This window comes from Camelina sativa, chromosome 9 (assembly GCF_000633955.1).
Source record: "Camelina sativa cultivar DH55 chromosome 9, Cs, whole genome shotgun sequence".
Lineage (NCBI taxonomy): Eukaryota > Viridiplantae > Streptophyta > Magnoliopsida > Brassicales > Brassicaceae > Camelina > Camelina sativa.
This window is the reverse complement of record NC_025693.1, coordinates 35,513,137-35,537,093: the sequence shown is the minus strand read 5'-3', so window position 1 is coordinate 35,537,093 and position 23,957 is coordinate 35,513,137. Positions and strand designations below refer to the sequence as shown.

At 37.5% G+C, this 23,957-nt stretch overlaps 8 protein-coding genes across 21 annotated transcripts in view; 3 read left to right on the top strand and 5 right to left on the bottom strand.

The window, feature by feature from the left end:
* On the top strand, nucleotides 1,328-3,100 carry LOC104714281 (probable WRKY transcription factor 40). 2 transcript variants are annotated; one of them, XM_010431589.2, is made up of 4 exons: nucleotides 1,328-1,583; nucleotides 1,941-2,285; nucleotides 2,378-2,494; nucleotides 2,596-3,100. In XM_010431589.2, exons 1-4 carry the CDS (start codon nucleotides 1,494-1,496, stop codon nucleotides 2,956-2,958), a joined length of 915 nt encoding a protein of 304 aa, XP_010429891.1. In that variant the 5' UTR covers nucleotides 1,328-1,493; the 3' UTR covers nucleotides 2,959-3,100. The 2 variants fall into 2 exon arrangements, with proteins under 2 accessions (XP_010429891.1, XP_010429892.1); XM_010431590.1 differs by having other exon boundaries at nucleotides 1,329-1,583; nucleotides 1,944-2,285.
* Nucleotides 3,017-5,970, bottom strand: LOC104714283 (probable GMP synthase [glutamine-hydrolyzing]). Of its 2 annotated transcripts, XM_010431591.2 has the most exons (6): nucleotides 5,024-5,970; nucleotides 4,371-4,909; nucleotides 3,965-4,022; nucleotides 3,796-3,879; nucleotides 3,558-3,699; nucleotides 3,017-3,461 (listed from the first exon to the last, which is right to left on the bottom strand). In XM_010431591.2, exons 2-6 carry the CDS (start codon nucleotides 4,846-4,848, stop codon nucleotides 3,192-3,194), a joined length of 1,032 nt encoding a protein of 343 aa, XP_010429893.1. In that variant the 5' UTR covers nucleotides 4,849-4,909; nucleotides 5,024-5,970; the 3' UTR covers nucleotides 3,017-3,191. The 2 variants fall into 2 exon arrangements, with proteins under 2 accessions (XP_010429893.1, XP_019085179.1); XM_019229634.1 differs by having other exon boundaries at nucleotides 4,371-5,970.
* LOC104714285 (phosphatidyl-N-methylethanolamine N-methyltransferase-like) lies at nucleotides 6,066-7,131 on the bottom strand. Its single transcript, XM_010431592.2, has 2 exons — nucleotides 6,819-7,131; nucleotides 6,066-6,479 (listed from the first exon to the last, which is right to left on the bottom strand). The coding sequence occupies exons 1-2, from the start codon at nucleotides 7,061-7,063 to the stop codon at nucleotides 6,230-6,232; spliced, it is 495 nt and encodes a 164-aa protein (XP_010429894.1). The 5' UTR covers nucleotides 7,064-7,131; the 3' UTR covers nucleotides 6,066-6,229.
* LOC104714279 (probable N-acetyltransferase HLS1-like) lies at nucleotides 9,396-12,026 on the top strand. Its single transcript, XM_010431588.2, has 3 exons — nucleotides 9,396-9,737; nucleotides 9,944-10,077; nucleotides 10,759-12,026. The coding sequence occupies exons 1-3, from the start codon at nucleotides 9,531-9,533 to the stop codon at nucleotides 11,597-11,599; spliced, it is 1,182 nt and encodes a 393-aa protein (XP_010429890.1). The 5' UTR covers nucleotides 9,396-9,530; the 3' UTR covers nucleotides 11,600-12,026.
* On the bottom strand, nucleotides 11,956-15,579 carry LOC104714278 (magnesium transporter MRS2-10-like). 9 transcript variants are annotated; one of them, XM_019229627.1, is made up of 11 exons: nucleotides 15,224-15,578; nucleotides 14,492-15,108; nucleotides 13,756-14,406; nucleotides 13,630-13,671; nucleotides 13,459-13,529; nucleotides 13,207-13,387; nucleotides 12,827-13,020; nucleotides 12,639-12,748; nucleotides 12,422-12,482; nucleotides 12,273-12,332; nucleotides 11,956-12,146 (listed from the first exon to the last, which is right to left on the bottom strand). In XM_019229627.1, the coding sequence occupies exons 2-3, from the start codon at nucleotides 15,086-15,088 to the stop codon at nucleotides 13,996-13,998; spliced, it is 1,008 nt and encodes a 335-aa protein (XP_019085172.1). In that variant the 5' UTR covers nucleotides 15,089-15,108; nucleotides 15,224-15,578; the 3' UTR covers nucleotides 11,956-12,146; nucleotides 12,273-12,332; nucleotides 12,422-12,482; nucleotides 12,639-12,748; nucleotides 12,827-13,020; nucleotides 13,207-13,387; nucleotides 13,459-13,529; nucleotides 13,630-13,671; nucleotides 13,756-13,995. The 9 variants fall into 9 exon arrangements, with proteins under 9 accessions (XP_019085172.1, XP_019085173.1, XP_019085176.1 ...); XM_019229628.1 differs by having other exon boundaries at nucleotides 13,207-13,369; XM_019229631.1 differs by having other exon boundaries at nucleotides 13,207-13,290.
* On the top strand, nucleotides 15,976-18,995 carry LOC104714276 (vacuolar fusion protein CCZ1 homolog). The gene is made up of 10 exons (XM_010431581.2): nucleotides 15,976-16,195; nucleotides 16,405-16,610; nucleotides 16,762-16,855; nucleotides 16,963-17,146; nucleotides 17,230-17,339; nucleotides 17,420-17,515; nucleotides 17,744-18,169; nucleotides 18,257-18,412; nucleotides 18,519-18,733; nucleotides 18,833-18,995. The coding sequence occupies exons 2-10, from the start codon at nucleotides 16,429-16,431 to the stop codon at nucleotides 18,861-18,863; spliced, it is 1,494 nt and encodes a 497-aa protein (XP_010429883.1). The 5' UTR covers nucleotides 15,976-16,195; nucleotides 16,405-16,428; the 3' UTR covers nucleotides 18,864-18,995.
* LOC104714277 (chaperone protein dnaJ 8, chloroplastic) lies at nucleotides 19,090-20,234 on the bottom strand. The gene is made up of 3 exons (XM_010431582.1): nucleotides 19,846-20,234; nucleotides 19,639-19,707; nucleotides 19,090-19,514 (listed from the first exon to the last, which is right to left on the bottom strand). Exons 1-3 carry the CDS (start codon nucleotides 20,083-20,085, stop codon nucleotides 19,332-19,334), a joined length of 492 nt encoding a protein of 163 aa, XP_010429884.1. The 5' UTR covers nucleotides 20,086-20,234; the 3' UTR covers nucleotides 19,090-19,331.
* The window catches only part of LOC104714275 (pre-mRNA-splicing factor CWC22 homolog), a 7,450-nt gene continuing 5,846 nt past the window's right edge, over nucleotides 22,354-23,957 (bottom strand). Inside the window, exons 6-10 of one of the 4 annotated variants that reach the window (XR_755814.2) lie at nucleotides 23,786-23,949; nucleotides 23,321-23,626; nucleotides 22,734-23,092; nucleotides 22,598-22,634; nucleotides 22,354-22,501 (exon numbers count right to left, since the gene is read on the bottom strand). Coding sequence is in view for 1 of the 4 variants with exons in the window: in XM_010431579.2 (XP_010429881.1) it covers nucleotides 22,928-23,092; nucleotides 23,321-23,626; nucleotides 23,786-23,949 (635 nt within the window). In the remaining 3 variants the exon portion in view is untranslated. Of the gene's footprint in view, nucleotides 23,093-23,320; nucleotides 23,627-23,785; nucleotides 23,950-23,957 lie in introns of all 4 variants that reach the window. The other 3 variants (XR_755812.2, XR_755813.2, XM_010431579.2) reach the window with 3 other exon arrangements.

The following is a 23,957-nucleotide window of genomic DNA, read 5'->3' as shown; positions in this document are numbered from 1 at the left end:
CAAGTTGAATACACCCTCTTATCAAGTAGGTTATGAAATCCCGAGCAGGCTTAACTTTTAAGAAAATATATGAATTAATGAATACGAACAAATATAAAATGAATTAGTTTTTTCAAAAAATCGTAGTAACAAATTATCATCCAATATATAGTGTGATGATTTATAAGCTACAACCTTTTCCGAAAATAAAATTTATAAGCTATTAGCTAGGGATCACAACAAACATGGATAAACTTAACTATGATAGCAAATGGTAGTATGCTTTAGTTTAGTATGAGTGTAATTAAACATAATGTTTAAAAAAATCTGTCATTAAACATAATAACATAGGATCTCATCAAATAGTATTTGTTCCTCAATATTAGTATTATTGTTTTTGTAATTGGTGTTATTAAAATAAAGCCAAATTAACGAGGGAAGAATGGAATTAAGAATTGAATAAGTTCGTCACCACAGGCATCGTCAATTTGTCTAGTGGTTTTTGAAAAGCCGTGTGGGCTTGACTTCGACCGAAACAAGGATACTTACTTAATAATTTGGAAATACTCATCTTATTACTACTAACTGAAGAATCTCTCTCGTTACATTAGAAGAACATTATAAACCACGTTCCGCACACTCTATTATACTAGTATTAGTCTATAGGTACTATTATACTAGTATTAGTCTATATTACCTACTAGTTGTCATTTTCTTTGAAACGTGCACTAAACCATTCATTAAACTTTCTAATTAAGCACGCATTTTACTACATTTCATTATTATTATACATCTAACCAATCATTTTATTTTATCCCACATGTCGTTTGTAGTCCTTACTTTATGCATTACGTTGTCTAAAAAGCGTTAATCTAAGTTTAGGCCGGCTATATAAAGGAAATTCATATAGTAATAACTAACATATTAAAGCAAACGTGGAAAAGAGTCATATATTATTATATTTAGTAGACAACCACAACCTGATCACAAACCAAATGTTTTGTTGTTTCATAAAGAAGAATGTCAAACCTACTACTTATCTAAAATAAAAATCAAGAAAAAGAGTTGCATCACATATGTATATATCGAGTAAACAAAAAAAAAAAGGAATTGGTTAAACTATAAAGAGATTGGACCAAATACGTGTTCGATCGAATGAGGTGGACCCTAGAGAGACGAGTTGAGAGTCATTGTAATGACTAAAAGTAAAAGGAAAAAAAATAAAATGATAAGACCATTAGTTTATTGCATGAAAATGAAAAGCACATGCTCCTCTCCTCTCTCTCTTTCCACCTTGTTTCCTCTCTGAACACTCCATTATATATACAATCAAAATCTTTCATTCTTCAACAATCCCATAAGAGAAAAAAAAAAAAAAAGAGAGAAGAAGAATCCAAGATCGACTCTTACTACTCTCATCTTTCTTCCTCGGCTTACGTAACTCCCTCACATATATATCCACAAGATCAAAGATCGAAGACTTTTCCTACTTCCTAATACATAACATATTATACATGGATCAGTACTCATCATCGTCTTTGGTCGATACTTCTTTAGATCTCACTATCGGCGTTACTCGTATGCGAGTTGAAGAAGATCCACCGGTATGCTTCTATCGTATTCTTCTTTAAATCTCTACTTCTTCAAAACAATAGACATCCATGGACATTTTTAATATATATAATATATACATACTTTTTTTGTTTGGTTTCGAAAATTAATATACCAACTCAAATATCTATAAAGATAGATATTTTCATTTTCATACACACGTTTGTTTGAGATATAATTGGTGTATAAATGCATAATTTTAGCAATTTTTTTTTTGTTGTTGTTAATAATTCATGTGGTGGGTTCTTGAAATTTAATTGAAACGGTAGATCATAAATTATATGAACTTATCATCGTATGTCTAAAGTTTGGTTACTAACTTTCATGCAATAATTTTAAAAAAATGATAGCAGACAAGTGCTTTGGTGGAAGAATTAAACCGAGTGAGTGCTGAGAACAAGAAGCTCTCGGAGATGCTAACTTTGATGTGTGACAACTACAACGTCTTGAGGAAGCAACTCGTGGAATATGAAAACAAGAGCAACATGACGGAGAGAGACCAAACCAGTCCTCCCAAGAAACGCAAATCTCCGACCAGAGATGACGCATTCAGTTCGGCGGTTATCGGTGGAGTGTCGGAAAGTAGCTCAACGGATCAAGATGAGTATCTGTGTAAGAAGCAGAGAGAGGAGACCGTTGTGAAGGAGAAAGTCTCAAGGGTCTATTACAAGACCGAAGCTTCTGACACTACCCTTGTAAGCTTCCATGAAAACTTGGTATCTCTCTATCTTTTGAAACTTTTAACTTAATTATATGGTTTATTGATATTGGAAGTTGTTTCTTATAGGTTGTGAAAGATGGGTATCAATGGAGGAAATATGGACAGAAGGTGACTAGAGACAATCCATCTCCAAGAGCTTACTTCAAGTGTGCTTGTGCTCCAAGCTGTTCTGTCAAAAAGAAGGTACTGATAAAGAAAGAGACTAAAATTATGAATGGGAATATGTAACACAAATTTGTAGACTTTGTAATCTGATTCTGATTCTAATGTTTGTTTCTCTTCAGGTTCAGAGAAGCGTGGAGGATCAATCAGTGTTGGTTGCGACTTATGAGGGTGAACATAACCATCCAATGCCATCGCAGATAGATTCCAACAACAGCTTAAACCGCTACATCTCTGTTGGTGGTTCTCCTAAAGAAGCTGCTGCAGCCAACAGAAGTAGTAGCTTGACTGCGCCGGTGACTACAGTAGATCTGACTGAATCCAAGAAAGTGACAAGCCCAACATCAAGAATCGATTTTCCAGAAGTTCAGAAACTTTTGGTAGAGCAAATGGCTTCTTCCTTGACAAAAGATCCTAACTTTACAGCAGCTTTAGCCGCAGCTGTTACCGGAAGATTGTATCAACAGAATCAAACCAAGAAATAGTTTAGTTTCAAACTCCGTTAGTGTTAATAGATTGAAAAATTTTCATGAGAAAGCGAGAGAGAGTAGATTATAATCCATTGATGCTGAAAATGTAACATGTAATCCTTTTCATACAATCTCCAATACATTCGGCTTAGAAACTCCTCCTAGTTTGACAACAAAAAACATCTGTACAAATGCAAACACAGCATTCTAAGCAGTACATTGTTAAACTATGCTCTCTTGGATTTTCTTTAATTACCAGTCTCGTCCTTTGTCATACAATCATGGTGTCTGAAGCAACAAGTGAGATGGTCGTTTGTGAGACCAGCTGTTTGCATGAAAGAGTAAATAACCGTTGGGCTGACACTGCGAAAGCCTCTGCGAACAAGGTCTTTGCTTATCAGTTCGGCTTTGGAAGTCTTCACAGGGACTTGTCGTGGGTACCGGAATTGGCTCTGAGTAGGTTTCTGGTTAACGAAGTTCCAAATGTACTTGTCAAATGATCCAAATTCAACTATTATCTGGTTTTGATAAAAAAAACAATAACAGTAAGAAAAAAGGGTAATTTTGTTAAGAAACACAGAAACTATGATCAGGCTTATAAAATGATAAAATACCTTGCGAACTTGGTTTGCGTTCTCGAGGATTGACCGTAGCTTTTGCTCTGATAGTAACGTGGTGGTAGCAATGTCAGGGGATGTTATCTTTTTATTAGTTAGTTCAGATATTGCAATTGGATCAAAGTCCATGAAAACTTCCCTGTTTATATAAAGCAAAAGCATTTTGAGAATCGACCTCATAAGTAGTCTGAAGATAATAACGCCACAACAATAGCTGTGGTTCTCGGTTACCTACCTGAATAATTGTCTTTTGGAAAGTATGTCTTTCCAAGATAGTTCAGCAAGAGCACCAGACAGGCTTAGTAACTCGAAAAGTTTCCTGCAAACAAATTTTAACGAAAATCACAAAGAGCATCTCCCAAATCAGTAAAACTATGTCAGTATAGAGAGAAACCATAACGTACTTGTCATCATGGACAGGAACTCCCCATTCTTCATCATGGAAAGCAATGTAACATTGGTCTTTTACAAGAAACAAAAAAAAAAACAAAATTACCGGTCAGTCATAGCAGAGAAAAAGATTCAAGCCAAGACAAAGTTAAAAGCTTAAAGACTTAGAGAATGACAAATAAACTGATCTCTACAAAATTCCTGTTTCTGTGGTCGTTGTTCAATAGAGATATGATCTGCCTAATCACAAAGCATACTCAAAGATTTGTGTTTTACGTTCAAAAACTAACTCCCAAAGAAATAGACTACAAATCTTTTAAACTCTACTTAAAACTCAGAATCGACACTGACTCTTCAATTGCTTAACCGGTAAAGCCAAGCATCAACCGTATCCAAGAAAGAATTAGAATTGATGATTACCAGATTTGGGAGTGATCCAAGCGCATCTTTTACGGCCGTCAGAGAAGCAATCACCACAAGGCTTCTCATCTCTCTCCTCAGTAAGATTCCTTCTCAGTGAAGAAGAGGTTGAAGAGACAGACCCATTTCGGCGGCGCAAAGCCCTCTTCTTCCCGCTAGAAGTAGACGCCATACTCAACGGCGACGACTCGCAAGAAGACGACGCGTCAGAAGAATACGAAGCGGACATGGACGAGATACCATTCCGTCTAAGAATTGAAGGGCTTAGTAGAGGCGAGCATTGCGGCATCTTCTTCGTCGGACTTGGAGACGACGACGCTGTAAAGGTTGTGTTTTTATTAGTTTTGTCAGCCACTTGCTTCTTCACAGGCTTAGACAACGGTTTCTGCTGCAGCTTATTACCGGCGGGACCAAGAACTGATCGGAATTCTCCTCTGTCGGAAGAATCCACAGAACGAACTCGCGGTGGAGCTGACATTGACCTAAAAGTCTCCGATCACAAAACCCAAAAGAAGTGTGTGCAATTCCCTAAATAAAATCTGAAACCAGTTCCAAGAGATTATTATTACACCAATTTCGATAAAAACTAGAAGAAATAAAGGAGGAGCTGCTGCTGCATTTAAACAAAACTAACTTAAAAATGAAGTCTTCACCTAAAAAAAGTTTTCCCCCAATTCTTCTAGCGAAATCGAGACAGAGCCCCCAAGTTGTTTTTATCACTACTACTAGGATCACGGGAATGAGTAAGGTTTTACTACTACATTCATTAACAAACAAACAAAAGATCAATCTTTGGATTAGTGTTGAAAAAAAATCCTTCTTTTTTGTTTTCTGACTTCGGAGAAGCAAAAAAATAAAAATAAAGGGGATGACTTTTCCGATCGAGAACGAAAGGAATCAAATTGAAGGAGGAGAGGGTAAAGAAGAGTACGACGGAAGAGAAGTTGTCATTTAGGCAATCACTCTTGGACACGTCATCGTTTGGTTTCTCCGCTTTAGGTACCCTGTTTTGCCCGACCCGAAAACAAAACGGGTCGAATCTTCTGTTGTTTACTTTAGGCTGCACCTAATTTAGCCTAGTCTAGTAATGTACTGTAGTGTGTTTCAACTTTCAACTTTCAATAGATCGCTGATCCAAACAATGATGGGTCTTAAAATAAGTCCACTCTTTTAAAAACTCGATAAAGCCAAAAAAAGAAAAAAAAAAAATACTAGTAGTTGGTTGCTTATAATGATCATTGATTTCTACAGAAGACAGATTAGGAATGTTTTTGTCTTGTATCAATCCACCATGCCAAGACAAATGACTTCATTATAATGGCCGTCGAAAACATAAACAAAACTTCTTCTTTCGTACTAGAGTGTGTCTCCCGACATTTCGTATCTTTTTTAATATATTTCTTCTAGTTTTGAATTATTCCCTGTATTTTGTTCAGATGCTTCCTACAGATCGAATTATATAACAAAATTGCTCCTTCAAGTTCTGTTAATCAATATACATGTTCCCTTCAGTTTTTTGTTTGTATCCAGTCGACGAATTGTGTGTAATTTGTTGCCTCAAAGATGGTAAACTGGCAGATATTATCAACATTAGAAGGCTGCTAATTAAAAAGGAAGGTCATCAGACATCATTGCCTATCTCATAGTTGCTTGGTTCAACAATTCTATAGATTACCAAAAAAAAAAAAAACCCAGGAGAAAATGGTAACTGCATTATCCATGGAAGCACTGAAGAGTGTAAAATCAGTTTGCTTACAAAAAGAGAAGACAGACTCATAAAAGAAATCAAACTAGACCTGAGTTTCCTTCCCCATGGGAGTTGATCCTTCTTCTAACTAGTGGATTATTATGGTGAGGAATCAGGAGACGGGTTTGGCGCGATCATTTGGATCCTCCTTTGATTCCAGAAACATCATGAAAACGTAACCGAGAGACCAGAGGAGAATGTATTGGAATGGAACCCAAGAGAGGCATGCCACTAAAGACATGATACTCCCAACATACTGCGGATCTCTAATAACACCAAATGGGAACTCTGTGACCCAAGGTATGCTCTTCCCGAATCGAACACCGTAGTAAGTTCCAGCTTCACCTAACAGTTGATATACCCTGCAAAGATTGTGACCTTCTTTAAGTTTAACAAAACTTGACAAGAAGAGAGCTCAGTAACAGAACATACAACAAGTGCCTAATCTATTAAACATCAACTTCACCAAGCTGTCAAAAATGTGACCTTTAAGTATAACTTTACAAGCCTAAACCAGATTCGATGGTTGAAACTTGAAAAGTACAAAACTTTCACAAGATTAGACGGCGGAGAAGTGAGGCATTACAAAATGCGGAATCAAGCTAACTAATGGGGTTGGGGTTGACTATAAAAGATTCCTAATTTCATCGATCTAACGCATTCGATTTCGAGTCAGTAAAGAGAGGAACTGAAGATTGTACCTGAAGTTGAGAAACTGACCAAAGGCCATTAGGGGCCAGAAGTAGAACGGAGGCGGCCAGGAGAGAGAAGCAACGGAGAAGAGAGAGAGGAGTTGGGCAGCTTTGAGGACGTGAGATACACGCGCCATCACCGTCGATGGGTCTCTTCCTCGGCCGCAGAGATTGACCCATGACTGAGGATTCGTCCATAGCCACCAGTAGAACGGAAATGGCAACAGAACTCCGATCCCGGCCACTATTCCCATTTCTTCGCCTTACGTTTGTTTCGTTTCCGACAAAATCTGAGTCTCGTTGGTTGAACTTGAAACAACTCTCATATTGGGTGGGTCTCTCTAAATAGGCCTCAATATTTCTTTTGGCCCAAGTAATTGGCCCAATTCTGAGGCCTATTTAGAGACTGTGAATCCTCGTGTACATTCTTTCGGCATACCATAAATAATAATGAATTAACGGTTCAATAAATAAAATACTGAGAGTTAATCAGAAGTTCCACGTTTTTTACTAACTTCTGTAAACAAAAGCTTTCCCTTATTCTTCTGATTGGAAATAAAAGTTGGTTAAAAGACAAAACACACTGCGGTGCGGTAGTTAAAATATAGATGTGAACAAAAGACTTTATCAGACTTGGAAATATAGTGAAGGTTTATCTTGTTGATGCCCATCACCTATATATAGAAAATCGTTTTTTTCCTAAAGAGGCGTGTGTTTTTTCAAATCATTAATTAGTAGTTATATTACGTAGTTGTTATTTTAAACAAGAAATAAAAATCATTTAGAAATACATAAAGGCAAAAAAGGAGAGAGCACAAAGGGAGAGAGACTCTTGTGTTATGATAATAAATATAAGGCAGTTCTCCGAATAACGCATTCTTATCCTTGATAGAATTTTTCCTTCTTTTTTTTTTTTTTTGTTGGTTGTGAATTTTTGGATAATTATAGTATTAGTCTTTTAGATAAAACATTTTATGGAAAATATCATATCCCACCGACTGGTTTTTTGAAGAGCAAAAATATTTATGAATTATAGTAACGTCTATTTTTTCTGTTGCAAAGAAACAGTTAAATATAACTAAAATATATATGTGCTGTCGATTAGTAGTAGACGAGTAGTACTACATTGGCTTCACGCTGAGGAGGATATACATTAGTTTCTTAGAGGTAGTTGTCGTTTGGATATTGAATTAGGTCTGAAGTGCTTATCGGACGTTCTTACAGTACGACGTCATTTTCAGTACATCAAAGACACAAAATCTAAAAGAGATCACTAGCCAGCCAATGAGATAGAGCCAACGACCAAAGATCGGAAGGAACAAAGAAACTTCCAAAAATCATAAATAAATGTAATATGTGTTTTGTTGGCAAAAAATGATATTAATCTGTATTTTTTTTTTTTTTTTGTATGTGTCAATTTTTGTTTGTCTCACTGGTTGTTCATAGGATGTTTTATGTTTCTTGTGCTTTCTTTGTCAAATGATATTTTAAATTCATGCATAATCCACAATTATAGGTTAGAGGCTATTCACCAATATTCAGAACACTCAAAGTTCTCAATTATATGAACCTGACATTTGTCCTTTTCTAAATTCGGTGGTTTTATCAATTAGGTATTTCAAATGTTATGTCATGTCATTATCTAATAATTTATATCTATGATAGCATCTAATGAAGGGCCACTAGCAATCTTACCGTCCAATATGATAACAACCAATTCAAATAAAGTTATTTCTATGATGAAAATATAGGAATAAATCCAAAAGATAAACTCTATTTGAATATACGTGGCCTTAAATCTTAACTCTTATAAGTATTCCTCTATAGTCTTATAAATCACTGAATTCAATTGTTTAGCGTAAAGAACCGCCGGCCGCCATATGCACTAACTACACATATGCCTTGATTAACTTTACATCATTTTCCCCACATAAGTTGCTGTACAACTTTAGTCTCTTAATTAGGATTTATACCTGATTAAAACTTTTAGATGAATACTACTCCATAGTTTACTTTTGTATATCTTGTTTTGGAACGACTAATATAATTAACTCGGTTGATAATTAATTTTATCATCGATGTTAATCTAATTTTTAAGGGGCGGCTTGTGAATTGTGATCGTATGGACCTTTTTGTGGATTAAATGACAAACAGATATATAAGAAATTAGCTACTTTAGTCGGGTCTCACATGATCGACGTGCTTGATCATACTAATTTCGTTCCAAAACATATAAATAAATGATTGGATCATCTTTTTCGAAATTAATGGATTAATTGGTATATTTTGGTCCATCACCATATTGCATGTCTTACTTCTTTGATCACACCACACAATTGTAATTATAAATTCACATTTTTCCTACCTTTGTGTTTCGACAAACCAAAAAGTACCCCGACCAACCGGTTTACGGAAAGCATTAGTGCGATGATTTTTCTTTTATAAACTTAAATGTGATGATTATTATTGTACCAAATTAAAAAACAATACATTCAAAGATTTTTCATATAATAAAAAGGTTCCCATAAAGTTTCCAAAGGCGTCGCTATATATACATGACATCACGAAATAATCACAACTTATAACCACCAATAATAAATCAAAACCCCTCTCTCTCCATCAGACTTTTTTTTTTTTGTTTGGTGTTATTGTCCAAATTAAAGACGCCCCACTTATATATATTTTCTTTTCGTCGCAACACTTATATATATATATATATACATGTCGAGTAAAGTAGCGACCTCGGCGGCAGTTGCGGCTGCGGTGGTGGTGAGAGAATACAATGAGGAGAGCGACAAATGTAACGTGGAAGAGATGGAACGAAAATGTGATGAAACCGGGAATCATCATGGCAAACCGGTTATGGTCTCTGATCTATTGGGCGATCCGGTTCGTCGCGTTCGTCATTTTCCCTCTCACACTATGCTGGTAATTCATAACTATACGTACTCTCTTTAAACAAATATATCTCTTCATGAATTTGCACATTCACTATTTATAGGTGAGTTATTGTTTCCATTTATTTATCGTGACTATAGAGAGTGACTGCATGCATTTTTCCTTTCGCGAGAGATCGTATGCTTAAATATGTATAGATGATGTGATTGAAATGAAAAATGGGAGGAGGTGTGTAGGTAGCAGAGTACGGAGATGGAAGAAAGATGGTAGGAGTTGTAAGAGGATGTGTTAAAACTGTGACTAGAGGCAGCAACTCTACCTTTGTCAAACTCGCTTATGTTCTTGGTCTTCGTGTTTCACCTTCCCATCGGTAATTATTTTCCTTTTTTTACACAAGATTATTATTATTCGTGATTAATATATATGGTTTGTGGACTAAATTAGCTTGTTGTCAAAAAAGGTCCCTATCATGCTTTTTTCACAATAATCATGCTATAATGATCATATTAACTAACGTGACGAGGACAAATTTGTTCACAAGTATTTTTCGCTATTTGAAGTCATTAATTGTTTTTATAAATCTAAAATATTAAAATCTAAAATTTACGTGTCCATTCCATGTTTAGTTGTTTACCCGTTTCCTTATTCCACGTATATATAAGGGAATTTAATTTTATATTCATGAATTTCAAAATAGAAATTTCTTAGTACTAGAATAAATATACTTTAACATAAAACCCACTTAGCTTAAAAGCAATAACATCATTTCAAACATATTCATTTACTATATCGTATATAATAATATGAGAATATATGTTTTGCTTTTACAAAATTCGAATTCAATTCCATTTTTAAAAATAAAAATTAAAGAAATTGCCCTTTGTTGACACTTGTATAACCCCCAATTCATCATTCCTCTCACATAATTTATATTCTCAATATTAAACTAATCCCTTTCTACAAATCAGATTTATTAAGTTTTCTTTAAAGTATGAATGATCATAGCACTAATAAATACATAGTTAACTTAAGAATATGATTTGTTGAGCAGGAACTTAGGCATAGGAACGAAATTGGTGCGAGCACTTGAAGAATGGTTCAAGCAACAAGGCGCAACCTACGCGTACATGGCGACTGATTATACCAACGAGCCTTCCATTAACTTGTTTACCAAGAAATGTTCATATGTCAAATTCCGTACACCGACAATGCTGGTCCAACCGGTTCACGCCCATACCAAACCAATCGGTTCAGATATCACAATCCTTCGGTTAACTCCCGAAACCGCCGAATCAATCTACACTCGAATCTTCAAAGACTCAGAATTCTTCCCTCGTGACATCGATGCAATTTTAACCAGCCGCAACAGCTTGGGAACGTTTATAGCCGTGCCAAAAGAAAAACACGTTACCAAATCAAACCGCGAAGCTAATTTTGCGATATTAAGCGTTTGGAGCACCAAAGATGTATTCAGGCTGCAAATGAAAGGCGTCTCTCGGTTAACTCACGCGGTTTGCTCCGGTTTGAGATTTATCGATTCTTGTATGCCATGGATGAAATTACCTTCGTTCCCTAACGTGTTCGACAAGTTTTGGGTTTATTTCATGTATGGCATGCACATGGAAGGCAAAGACGGTCCACGTCTAATGAGAAGTTTATGCTCTTTTGTGCACAACATTGGGAGATACGACGGAGGATGTGGAGCACTAGCGGCAGAGCTTAGCCCATCAGACGCGGTGGCTTTGGCCGTACCTCATTGGAAACGGCTTTCATGGGCCCAAGATCTCTGGTGTCTCAAGAAACTCTCTGGTGAACCTGAACCGTCCGATTGGACTAGGTCGACATCTTCTTCTTCCTCCTCCGTGATTTTTGTTGATCCTCGTGATATCTAATCAATGCTCCTAAAAGATTTTAACTTTACATATTGTACATAAAGATGACAATAAAAAAAAAAAAAAAAACATTTATGTGACTGGTTTACATGTTTAAGACTGCTCTGAAGTTTTAGGTATAAGAGAATATAGTGTAAGTACTCCTCTATGGGCTTCTTTTCTTATTCGCTGTTTTATTGTCTTCAATAGTTATTGCTGTATAAGGTTAATCCTCTCTATGGGCTTCCTTTCTCCACTTCATAGGTAGTTTCCATAGTTGTATAACTTCAGTTTCGTTGGATGGCTATAATTTCGTTTTATCACTTCACTAGTTACTGCTGCTGTATATGAGAATTATCCTCTCTATTCGGTGTATATAGCTTGTGAATTTTTATAATTGTAGGATTAGTTTAATGATTTTGTATGTAACTGTAGTAACTTTCCATGATTTTCCTAGTTTTCCTTTTTTCAAATTAATTTCTCTCGAGCTTAATAGCTTATATAGCAGTCTATTACTACCATAAGCGGGGACAGCTATGATCGGATCATAAATCCGCTTCCAAAACACCTGCAAGACGAAGAAACTTACTTAGGGGAACAAAACAAAAGAAATTCAGAGACGCGTTAGGAAGACGAATAACAGAAGGGATAGAGGGACACATGAAACTCAACTGATATCATCAGTTATACTAACCTGACAGTCGGCTTAGATCCATCATTGTTGCAGTTGTCATACTTCCAAGCAATCAATTCCCTGAAATTTGATCCCAAGTATTGTTACTCACTGTCTGCAATCAGGTTAGTGACCAGTTTATGAGATGAAAAAGAATGTGAGAAACGTACCCATTCTGCAAACGTATTGGCATCATGCTCCTCATGGCCTAAAGAACCTGGCATGGTTTTCCTGCAAGTGTATACATGCAAGTAAAATACCTATAAATAAACCAAAACAATTATAAGGACAATGGGTATGCATGTTGGCACCAGGAAAAGTGTAAAACTCATTCCTCTAACCACTGAAGTTATGATGATTCTAGAAGCATAGGCAATAATAGTTTACCTGGCATCTGAGTAAATCCCGAGCCTAATTAAGGCCCTTGGTTGTGAACATAAACCGCAAGCGCTATAATACCAGAAGGGAAAAGTTGACTTATTTCGCACCAGACTTCCCTGGAAAACAGATTTGAGGAAGATAACAGCCAGCAAAACTGCAGAACAAGTAAGGAATCACAAACAAGTGTTTAATACCTTGTTGTCACGAGCAATTTCAGCCCAAAAATCATCTGAGGAACAAAATCGAGATTTCAGTAGTGTGAAGAACAGTATAAACTCATAAATCAAATAAAACTGTTATATCATATTACCTTGGCGTCATCAAACTTAAGCAGAGTAATAACCAAAAGATGCTCCACAATGGCATAAAGATGGTATTTTGTAGAAACCTGAAGAAACNCGTCATCAAACTTAAGCAGAGTAATAACCAAAAGATGCTATATTCCCAAGATGCTCCACAATGGCATAACGATGGTATTTTGTAGAAACCTGAAGAAACAAAATGATAACATGTTGGGATGTTAAGACATGGAAATCTCAAGAACATTTTATGGAACCAAAAGGTGGTCACTTACTTGGGAATCTTGGTTACTGCTCAATACTCATGTAAGGGGAGCAAGAGTCCAACTCCAAAGGGAACTCGACACATGTTTGGGTATCTTCTTCATAGTATGTAATATCATTAGAAAAGAGAAAAAACGTACCTAGTTGCTGTTCGAAGTAGCTCATAAACCATGTCTAACAGAAGTGCACATACTGATTATCAAAAAAATCACAAACAAATGAGAATGAAATGAACATATGAAGAAAGGTTACTGGCGAGTTACCTGTTACTGCAGTATGAGGTTTATTCTCTATTCAGTCTTTTCCAATAACCATGTTGGCTCCATAAGCAAAGCTGCAAATTGAAAACATAATCAGAATACTTAAAAAACCATAATTCACAAGACATATCTTAAGATAAAGTTTCAATCAAAGATCGGAAGCATGCTCTGCACCTCAAAACAAATAATTGGTTGCCGCCAAAATCAGACTGAGACCTGCAAAGACAAAACAAAGCACAGTTATGTTACAAAAAAATGAGAATGAAATGAACAGATGAATAATGGTTACTGTTGAGTTACCTGTGAGACCTTTGGCAAGTTGTGTAGCTATAAGTGGACTTGCCAACACAAGCTGTTCCGCAAACAGGTATGACAAGAGGCACTTGGGAAAAGATGATCGAACAAGACAAAAACATATGAAGCGAATTACTTTGTCATCATGCTGTAATAATTAGTGTACTGAGTCTTCCCCAATAACCACGTCGGTCCATAAGCAAGCTGCAGATTGAAATCATCATTAGAATACTAAAAAAACATAATTCACATCTCTAGCTCCTCTATATTCTCTGTCGCGCCTTCTGAGCTCCTAGCACTGTCATGTCGGCTCCTTACAATGCTCAAGCTTTTCTCAAGTCTACGTGTCTCAGGAGGAGAAGAAACAGGAGAAACTGGTGCAGACAGAGAAACACAATCATTCGATCGGTAAACAGGTAAAGACTGATCACCAAATAAAGATCCTTCCATTCTCTTCTTCTTCTCTGTTAGGTACATTTCCGCCATATCCCCATCATCGTCCATTAGCTGTTCAATCTCATCCCGAACCTTTTGAACTCTTCTCGTTAATGCTACAAGTCTGCTCTTTAGTCTACGCGCACGCTCCAGGTTTAAAGTACTGATCTTTGAGGTAAGCTCATCCAATAATGGGTATGCCTCAATCTCTAACTCTGAAGCCTACAACAAAGGGTTAAAAGTAAAATCTAACTATTAATGCAGAGCATACACTAAATTCAATTTAAGTTCTGAATCGATCACTGACCTGGGAATCAAGGAAGGTACAAGCAGCTTCAAGGGCAACTTCAAGAGCCCTAAACTCGAAAGGTAAATAATCAGGGGATGAGTTCTGAAAGACATTGTCTAAACTCCTACTCCTACTCCTCCTGGTGAATTCAAGAGTGTCCTGATTCCAAACCTCAGTAACAGAACTCGCCTTTAGTCTCTGCTGCAGCTCAACAACATACCGAAGCACATAGTTGTCAAGGGAATTCAAGAGCAAAACCTCATCAGCAGTAATGATACAACGGATCTGCTCCAAGTTAACAACAATAGCCTTCTCTCTGCCAAGGATAGTGGAGGGATAGACAAACAAAGGATCAAGGAGCCTTAAATCACGAGCAGGCAAATCACATCTACGCATCATAGTGAACTTATCGACCTCAATGAGCTGAGAATTGGCAAAAGTATCAACACGAATCCAAGACTTGAGGCCTTGGCCACGCTTCTTGAGACCCAAAACATCAAGTCCAAGGAGAGGTTGTCTCCCTGATGGAGAAGGACGAGAAGCTGCTGCATCCCCTCTAAGGTTAATAGCTGAAGCAGGTCTTGGAGGAAGCAAACGCTCTTTGAGCTCAGACATTGTTGCCAATACTCCAGATACTGAAACAAAACCGAATCAAGTACACAAAAATGAAACAGTTACAAGGGTCTATCTGTCTGATGCAGAGATGCAATAATAGAAAATCAAAAGTAAGTAGAGGAAGAAGTTTCAAACCTCTACCAGTTAAAGGAAACCAAGACCTATCTCGGTGTTGTAACTCTATCACACAAGGCAAAAGATCAGAAAGCGATTCAGAGTTATAAAAGTTTCCACTTTCAAAACCCACGACGAGTCATCGAATCGTATTTGGATAACAGAATCAAATGGATCGTCTCGAGACCATAAAACAGAGAAAAATCCACACAAAAAAACTCCGTACGAAGAAACCCTAAAAACTATAAATTCGAAAGGGGATTGTGGGAATGAATGAATGAATGACTTGGTTTGAGTAAATGCGAAGAAGAAGAAGCAAAAAGTAAGAAACTTTTTGGTTTGGCCCTTTGTGCTGAGTTGTTGGATACTTTACTTGGATAGTTGGATTAAAGAGAAAGAGAGAGGTTAATATGCAAACCGATTCTTAACTAATTTATATTGGTTTAGTAAGTAGACTCATCTGAGATTGACCGGTTTAACACAACTTCCATTTATCATAAAATTGCTACTTAATGCATTAATTCATCAATTAGTGGTTGTTATTCATAGATATGATAGATTGAGGAGACATAATCAAATTATTCCAGGGGGTATAGTATAGTTAAGGTGACAACGTGCGGTTACAAAAATCTAAAACCAAAAAAAAAAAAAAAAAAAAAANGAGAGCGAATCATTGGAAAACACACAATTGATGATGACGTAAGCCGATGAGAATCTGAAGATCCTCTCTACGACCCGAGTCCATTTATTAGACCCGGTGACCCGTTTACCTGGTTCTTTTCCTCTCTCACCACATCCCCTACCTTACCTAAATGCTAAAGACGCTACGTCGAGTTTTGCTGCTAATTGGAGGATTCGGCTCGATCTGAATCCACAATCAATCATCAGATATCAACTTTGCGATTCTCGTTTATTGAACTAATTGCGATTATTGAAGGTTGATCATCACTCCCTTGGACCTTTGTTTCTTTGGCTTCATCCATCCTCTCAAAGGTAATCACTTTCCCCTAATTTATATGAATTTCGCTATTTTCTCGACGAAATTTATCAACTTGCAATGATCTGAACCCCCCAAATCCGTAATTTTTCTACAATAGCTATAGGCTTCTCTCATGATGATCTTTATTTTACCTCATTAAAGTTATGAACTTTGAGATACAGAGTTAGTATTATTGCCTGATTTCCGATATGTTCTTTTTAAGGTGTTGAATGAGCTCTGAGAAGGTATGGGAATGGCGTCCATGAGCTCTACTGGTGAAAGCCTTCGTCTTTGCGTCTTTGACTTGACTAGAGGCCAAAACGAAGGTCAGGAACTCGACAAGATCTTGTTCTTTTATCCTCCTGATCTTACCTTTTCGACTCAGCTATCTGTTATTGGCCTCAGCGAAGGGCTTATCACGTTCACCAGGTCAGCTACTAGTGTGTTTTTTCTTTTTCCTTCTTTACAGAAATGTTCTAGCTGTTGTTTGTCTCATGCTCACATTAGTCTTTTGTGTTATTTTAGCTTTGCTTGTAATTTTGGGTGTTTCTGAGACGTGGTTTATGGAACTTAAATGCAGACTTTTCTCTCCGGAGGCAGCTTGTGAAGTAATAGAAGCAGAGAGACATTCCCATGTTTTCTATGAAGCCGAGCCCGATATATGGATGGTCATGGTACAACATTCTCAACTCTTTCACTTGTTTTTGGCACTTGAATCAATCGCACTTTTTATTCATATGCATAAGCAGAACAAAGTCTTATCTGTCTAAGATTTTGCTAGGTTGTGGAGAAAAATAAGGACATTGAAGCCGTATGGAGGGTTGATGCATTGCGGAGAGTGCTTAAGGAAGTGCACTCTCTCTTTGTTATGTTTCACGGGTCTATTAGGGCATTGCTTGAAAAAGAACCAACTGGAGGACTTATAAGATCGCACTTGTATCCATTCATCACAGACTATTTAAATGGTAAGCAATATCCACCAAATCTTACCCCATTGAATCCCTGAGTCACATTAGCACTTCTCAAAAGGTTTTCTGTTTTGGGGCAGATCTTTTTGTTGGTAAGAAACATCAGTTACCTTCCTTCCGTGAAACTTTGAAACAGCGTGGAACAGTTCAGATGCTAACTCTCGCAAGAGATGCCGCACTTGAAGTTCAGGTTTGTTGCTCCCTCAGATGATCTGTTTCGCTATAACACAATAGTTCACTATTTTGACTAGTATTTATTTAGATGTACAGTCTCTCGTCGGAGTGCTAGATTCATGTGCTGGGACTGTTCGATGCCATTCTGTGATTTTATTTCATGATCTACTGGTGTCAACAACTCTCTCACCTGTAAGTTTTCAAATCCCTCACTCGCAGTATTCATTTTAGCCAAGATTGTTGAGTTGATAAGATTCTTAAACTGTCGTGGTATCTGTAGACTACATTGTCCACTAATACACTAGTCTTCAAAAGAGTTTTAGTCTTCAAAAGAGTTTTAGCAACCCCATATAAACAAGACTATGTTGTCCACTAATACTAAAGAGTTTTAGTCTTTTTCATCTCTCTCTGGTTTGTCAGGATGATACCGTCGACTTGTTTGCATTTTCTGTCATGAGATTGACCACAAACGCACTATCCTCTGGCACAAGTTCCTGGTCATATCTACGCAAGGGATCCGGTCCACCTCAAATATCTTCTAGATCTACATCTGGCACCCCTCGTGGTTCAAGAGGTACATTGCCTTCAGGAAATGGTAGTAACACAAGTCGTGTTATTAGACCATTGCAGCACGATAAGTGGTCAAAAGGGAAAGACGGGTTTCTTGTAACTGATATATGGGGTACAGATGCAACCCCAACAATTTTGCTACAGAAGACCCAAGAAAGAGTTTACCTTTTGACTTATCAATACAAAAGTCTCACCTTAGTTCTTCTCGTGCCTATCGCTGCAATTGTTAATGGAGAGCTGGACATCTCATTCGTGAAGCAGCAAGTTATTGAAAATGTTAGCTCAACTCTGTAAACCCTCTCTTGCTTCATTGTAAAATCTTTTCAGACTCCATCGCTCATCATCTCTTTGAATTTTTTGCAGGCGTCGGCGAAAGTCGTGAAAGTCGAAGAGAAGCTATCGAAAGGATGGGGCGGTGAGAACGCTTACCATGTAAGCGGTTACCGTTACTTGCTAGTTGATAATGACATGGAAGTTTCGAGAGCTTCACCACCAGGAAAGGTAGCAACACTAGCAAAGGTGAGAGAACTCCCATCAATCATATTCATATACTGCAATCTCGTTAGTCGCATAAACGAAGACAAGAGTGTATCAAAAATTCACAAAGTTGTCTTTGATTTCGTAGGAGTCTTTGCTTGCACTAAACAAGCTAAGGGAAGAAGTGGATACAGAAAAGAGCCGCTCGAAGCAAGAGAAAGACATGGAAATATGCATTCGGGCAAAGAACAACGCGTGGGCGATCGCGCGTGTAAGCAAAGGTAAAGAGCTTTACATGGCTTTAGAGAAGGCAAGTGAGACTCTTCTTGATGCTACAGACTCTGTCCAAAGGTTCAGCAACAGGTATTGAGTTTTTTTTAGTAACTAGTACTAAAGTTACCAAGAATCGAGTTTTCCAATTCAAAAAAGAAAAACGAAATGAATGTTGCAAATTTATTTCAGGTACTGCAGCGGAGCATTCTCTATGGACTAGACCTCAGCAATTGTTTTGTTTGTTTTAAATTCTTATAGAAGTTGCAAAGGAAAGTGTTTTTGAAGTATTTTTGAGATGTGTTTATAAAGAAACCGTTACAAGGAAGAATGAGAATTTGGTGACTTTTGTCTACATCTAAAGAGTAAACGTGGAACTTGACTCTTGACCCTAGACGGTTTGAAAAAGTCAGAAACAAAGACTTTTAGATTACTTGCAAATTCAGGAAAGCTAGAAACACTTTCAATTATGAATGTTTAGAGATTTTTTTTACAACGAAGGAGAAATTACTTTATTCACATTTTTCTTAAAGCAATCATTGGAGGAGACAAATTTCACCTAATTTACATTGTGCTTTCTCCAAGTCTCTCTCTCTTCTCTGATTGTTGTTATTTATATACATAACATTTTCACAATTGGATGATTACGAAATTAGTGGGGGAATCTTTGGTTTTGTTTTGTCGAGAATGATCAAGCGTAAGGATTAACATGAGAGGAGTAGTCACGGGTCCCTGCTCCCTCCCAACCCATCCATTCCTCCCACGTGTCGCAGTCTGGATCATTCATTCCGTTCAATCCTTCGTCATATACATCGAACGGCTCAAATTCCTCCGTCGTCCCGTCCATCTGATTCTTTATTTGCTTCAACACAATCTTTCATATCATACCAAAAACAAAACAAAAACAAAAAAATATCAGTTTCTATTACAAAACTGGATTTTAAGTTTAATTTAACCCAAAAAAAGATAAGAAGTTGCTTTCATGAACACACACTTACATCGTAAGCTTCGTTGATTGTCTGAAACTGTACACCACAATTGCTTCCTCTGCAAACATCAGGATGATACTGCAACAATCAAATCAGACAACAAAAATAATTAAAAAAAAAATTAAAGAAACCCATATAATCAAAATCGAATCTTTCGTTTTTTATGCAACAAAGTTCATCACAGATCCAAAAAGATGGAGCTAAAAAAGGACATACCTTCTTGGCGAGTTGTCTGAAAGCTTTCTTGACCTCGTATTCAGACGAATCGGGTCGGATCTTAAGAGTCTTATACGGATCCATTACAGAAGATGAAGAACAAACGACTTTTGTTCTGTTGAGGATCTTCGTGTCCTTTCTTCTGCTGTTTTTCAATAGAAGCGATGATGAAGTTGATGAAAACGACGATCCTGGTAGACCCGAGAATCCGTTTCCTCCGATCGTCAAAGCAATAGTCATGTTTAGGTGTTCACAAGATTGGAATCAAGCAGATAATTCAAAAAGATTATGATTTGTAGAAAGTGAAATAAAGGGAGAGATTTTTTTTTATTACTGGGGAAGGTTTCAATAATGGATTTAATGGATTGGATAAAAAGAGAAAGAGAGAAGAAAAGGATTATTTATAAAGAGGGGAACTGAGCGGTGACTCATTCTTTTGTCATCTCAAAAGTGTCCTTATCCATAACGCTACCCGATTTTACGGCCAAATGTTCTTTTTTTACTATTCTTAAATATAAAAAATTATCCATTCCTACTTTTTGTCATTATGTTTTTAAAATTGTTAAATTTTATTATCCAAAAATAAAATTAAAAAAAAGGCATCTGTACTGTGTTTTGTTTTGAGGTCTAAAATCTGGTGTGTTTTTTTTTTTTTTTTAACAAAATGTGAAAGAAGAAGGAAAATGGTTGACAGGTTGGTGCTTGGCAGGTTCCACTTTCAAAACCAACGACGAGTCATCGAATCGTATTTGGATAACAGAATCAAATGGATCGTCTCGAGACCATAAAACAGAGAAAATCCACACAAAAAAACTCCGACGAAGAAACCCTAGAAACTAAGTCCCCTTTCTCTCTCCTCCCCTTTCTCTCTTTCTTCTCTCTAAAAAACCTAAACCTAATTTTTGCGCCGCCGTCTTTCCGGTTGCCCTTCCGGCATCGGAGAAGGCTTTTCTTCTGTCATCGTCATCCTCTGTGAGGTGGTCCTTCGTCTCCGGTCTGGTTCTCTCTTGATGGTGGTTTCCGGTGTTGTCCCGACGCGTGAAGCGGACTCTTCATTAGAGGGATCTGTTAGTGAAGGTTCGAAGGAGTTGCTTGAGGACGGCTTCTTGTTCGTGGCTGGAGTCAGCAGATCGGGGCTGAAGACTCTGTGCGTTAGGATTCGCCGGTGGGTTCGTTGGCTTCGGTGAGAAGTGAGAGCCGTAGTCTCTCTTTGGTGAGCTCCGGGGGTCAGATCTGGTGTTTCTCTCACTGGATCCTGACTTCTCTCCGTCCAGCCGAGGCGTCACGTTACAGATCGGATTTGGCTTTGACAGGTAGGTTGGGCGGTTCTTCATTGTAGGCCTTGAATCTACAAGGGGAAGGCAGTGGTGGGTGGTTTGCATCTCCGGCAACAGAGGCGTGGTTTTCTCTTCCTCTGATGCAGCTGTGGCTTCGGTTTGGTAGGTCGGGAAGCTTCTAGATCAAGCCGCGTTTGTTCGCGGTGGAGCTTTCCCTTGGTTCACCCTTCCAATAGAAGCTGTGGTTGCGGCGGAAGTCGGAGGAAGACAGGAGGGTAAATGTTGCATCGTTGCGGTGGTTAACCTAGATGTTTCGGCATCCTTAGGGGCTATCATGGGTCCCGGGTTATGGAGGATGGATTGAGCCATCATCCTCTGTAAAACGCCATGATTTTGTGTCCACCAGACCGGATTGAAGCAAATCTACCTTGAGGTTGCGGTGGTCGCCGGAGCTGGAGGAAGCGTGTTAGATCTGAGTGAGCGGGTTGCTAGGCATGGGACCTGACTTCGCGGAGCCTAAGATCGGTTGATTGAGCATGTCGGAGGATCTGTAGCGGGTCAGGTGGTTCACCAATGAGGAATCCGAAACAGAGTTTGGTTGCTTCTGTCAAGGGTTCCGATTTGGTGTGACCGCCGCAAAGCTGTGGATCCTGCAACCACCGACGTTCATGTTCGAGCTTCTGTCTCAAGGTCATTCAGCAGGATCCGATCATTTTTTTTTTCCAGCGACGGCAACGTCCTCCGTTTCTCTCTTTTTGTAACTGTTGAAACCATGTAATTTTTCAAGGCCAAGCCCATTTTTTGAGAAGGCCCATTAATTTTAATATAAAATTTTATTAAAAAAAAAAAAAAAAAAAAAAAAAATGTTTTTAAAATTCTAATCAAAGTACTATTCAGTTTTTCTTTACTAATTAAGTACTATGTTTTAGTTACCTGTGGGTTAGTAGTTTAGTTTCACACAAAACTAATAGCACCCTAGATCTGTTTTTTTTTTTGTTTCTTTTTCTTTTTAGAAATAATTATAAATATAACAACCATTAGCACGAATTGAGAAGCTTTTTTTTTACCACAGATGAAGAAATCATTTCTACAGATATTTGTTTTTTGAAATAGATATATTGACTTTCACATCAGGAATAAAGACCGATGATAATATCCGTTCTTATCCAAAACATTTGAAGGACTAAATATACGAAAAAAAAGATTCCTTCACAATTTGATACTTCAAAAATATCACATCACAACACGCAAATAAATTTGGATCACAAAATGTACCAAAAATAATATCACATTCGTCTTTAAACATTCTAGTACAACTGATATTACGTTTAGACGTTTACTAGTGCAAAGCTATTATTATAGAACTTGGCTAATTTTCCCTGTAAGAAAAAAACACAGCAAGCTATATAAGCTATATAAACAACGTCTATGAAATTTGAAGAACAACACAAGAAAAAACCATTTCCGTTCACAACCTTGATTGTCTAGCTAGTCTCTTGTTATCAGCTTAATCTGTAATTGATATGCAAGGAACAGAACAAGATATTGCTCACTGAATAATCCAAAACAAGATGTGAAAATTTCAAGAATTTTTTGGTGGAGATAACAAACCGAACACAAGTCTCAAGATCTTCTTCTTCGCTTCCTCCTCTCTCTGTCGCTTTCATCCGAACTAGAAGAAGAGGATGATTCTGACTCAGATTCAGACTCGGAACCAGAACTGTCAGATCCAGATGATGATCCTGATTCTGCAACTTGCTTCTGCTGTTGCATGATCAGGCGTGGCATGTTCTTCAGATACTCTCTCAGGTTCTCTGTGATGCCTCCAAGACCAATGGGTGTTCGAAGTTGATTGCAAACCTCGTGCTCTTTGGATTATCTTTAGGGAAGATAGATACAAGTGATTCCTGCATCGTTGGATCCTGAAGCCTCTCATTAAGCAGCCTAATCGCCAAGTGTTGTGATAATTCCTGCAATCCATGCAAAATTGCAACCAAATCAGCACAACAGTCTCAAAAACCAATTTCCACACCTTCACAAAATTTATCCATAGTTTCATAATGAATAGTATGAACAAGTAATTAATCAATCACATCAACCTATCTCTAATCAAATTAATGAGATAAGCAGCTCTGAACATAGTAAAATGAGTTTCATTTTCATGAAATGGTGAAATGAGGTTTGAGGATTCTAGTTACCTGGAAAAGGATCTTAATAAAGATACGAGATGAGGAAGTTGTGTCCTCCTCAGTTAACCGAATGTAGGCAAGCACATGCCAGGGGAGAGCATCTGTGCCCAGTAAATGGGCAAAAAACTTGGCCACGTTACGCAACTTGTTTGTCTCAAGACGGTGAATCATGGAATACTGCTGAACAAAACATTTCTCAAAATTCTCTTGATGAATTTTGTTGATCATGCAGAAACGCTGACCCAACAACCCGTAGTAACGCAGATAAGTTCTCTCCTGAGAGCAACATTCCAGGAGCATTATGCATAGTTCCATCTGCAACATTGATTAGATAAAGAATTTTATAAGACTTGTGTACTTCCAGCAAGTCACAGATTTTACGATGGATTAATATCAAATTAAACAATAAAACATAAAAGTAAAAGTAAAAGAAGCACAGGTAAGTAAAGATTATCAGAGTTTGGAAGAAGTTACCTCTTGACCAGGTTCAAGCTTAATTTTAAGTAATTTGTGACCTGCTTCCTCAAAATCAACACTGGACATTATGGTCAGGTAGATTGTCCTCCTAAGATTAACAAGATTAGTCTCTGTCTCGTCTCTTATTCTCATTTGCTCTTCATCTTCTTCATCAGAATCATCTTCCTCC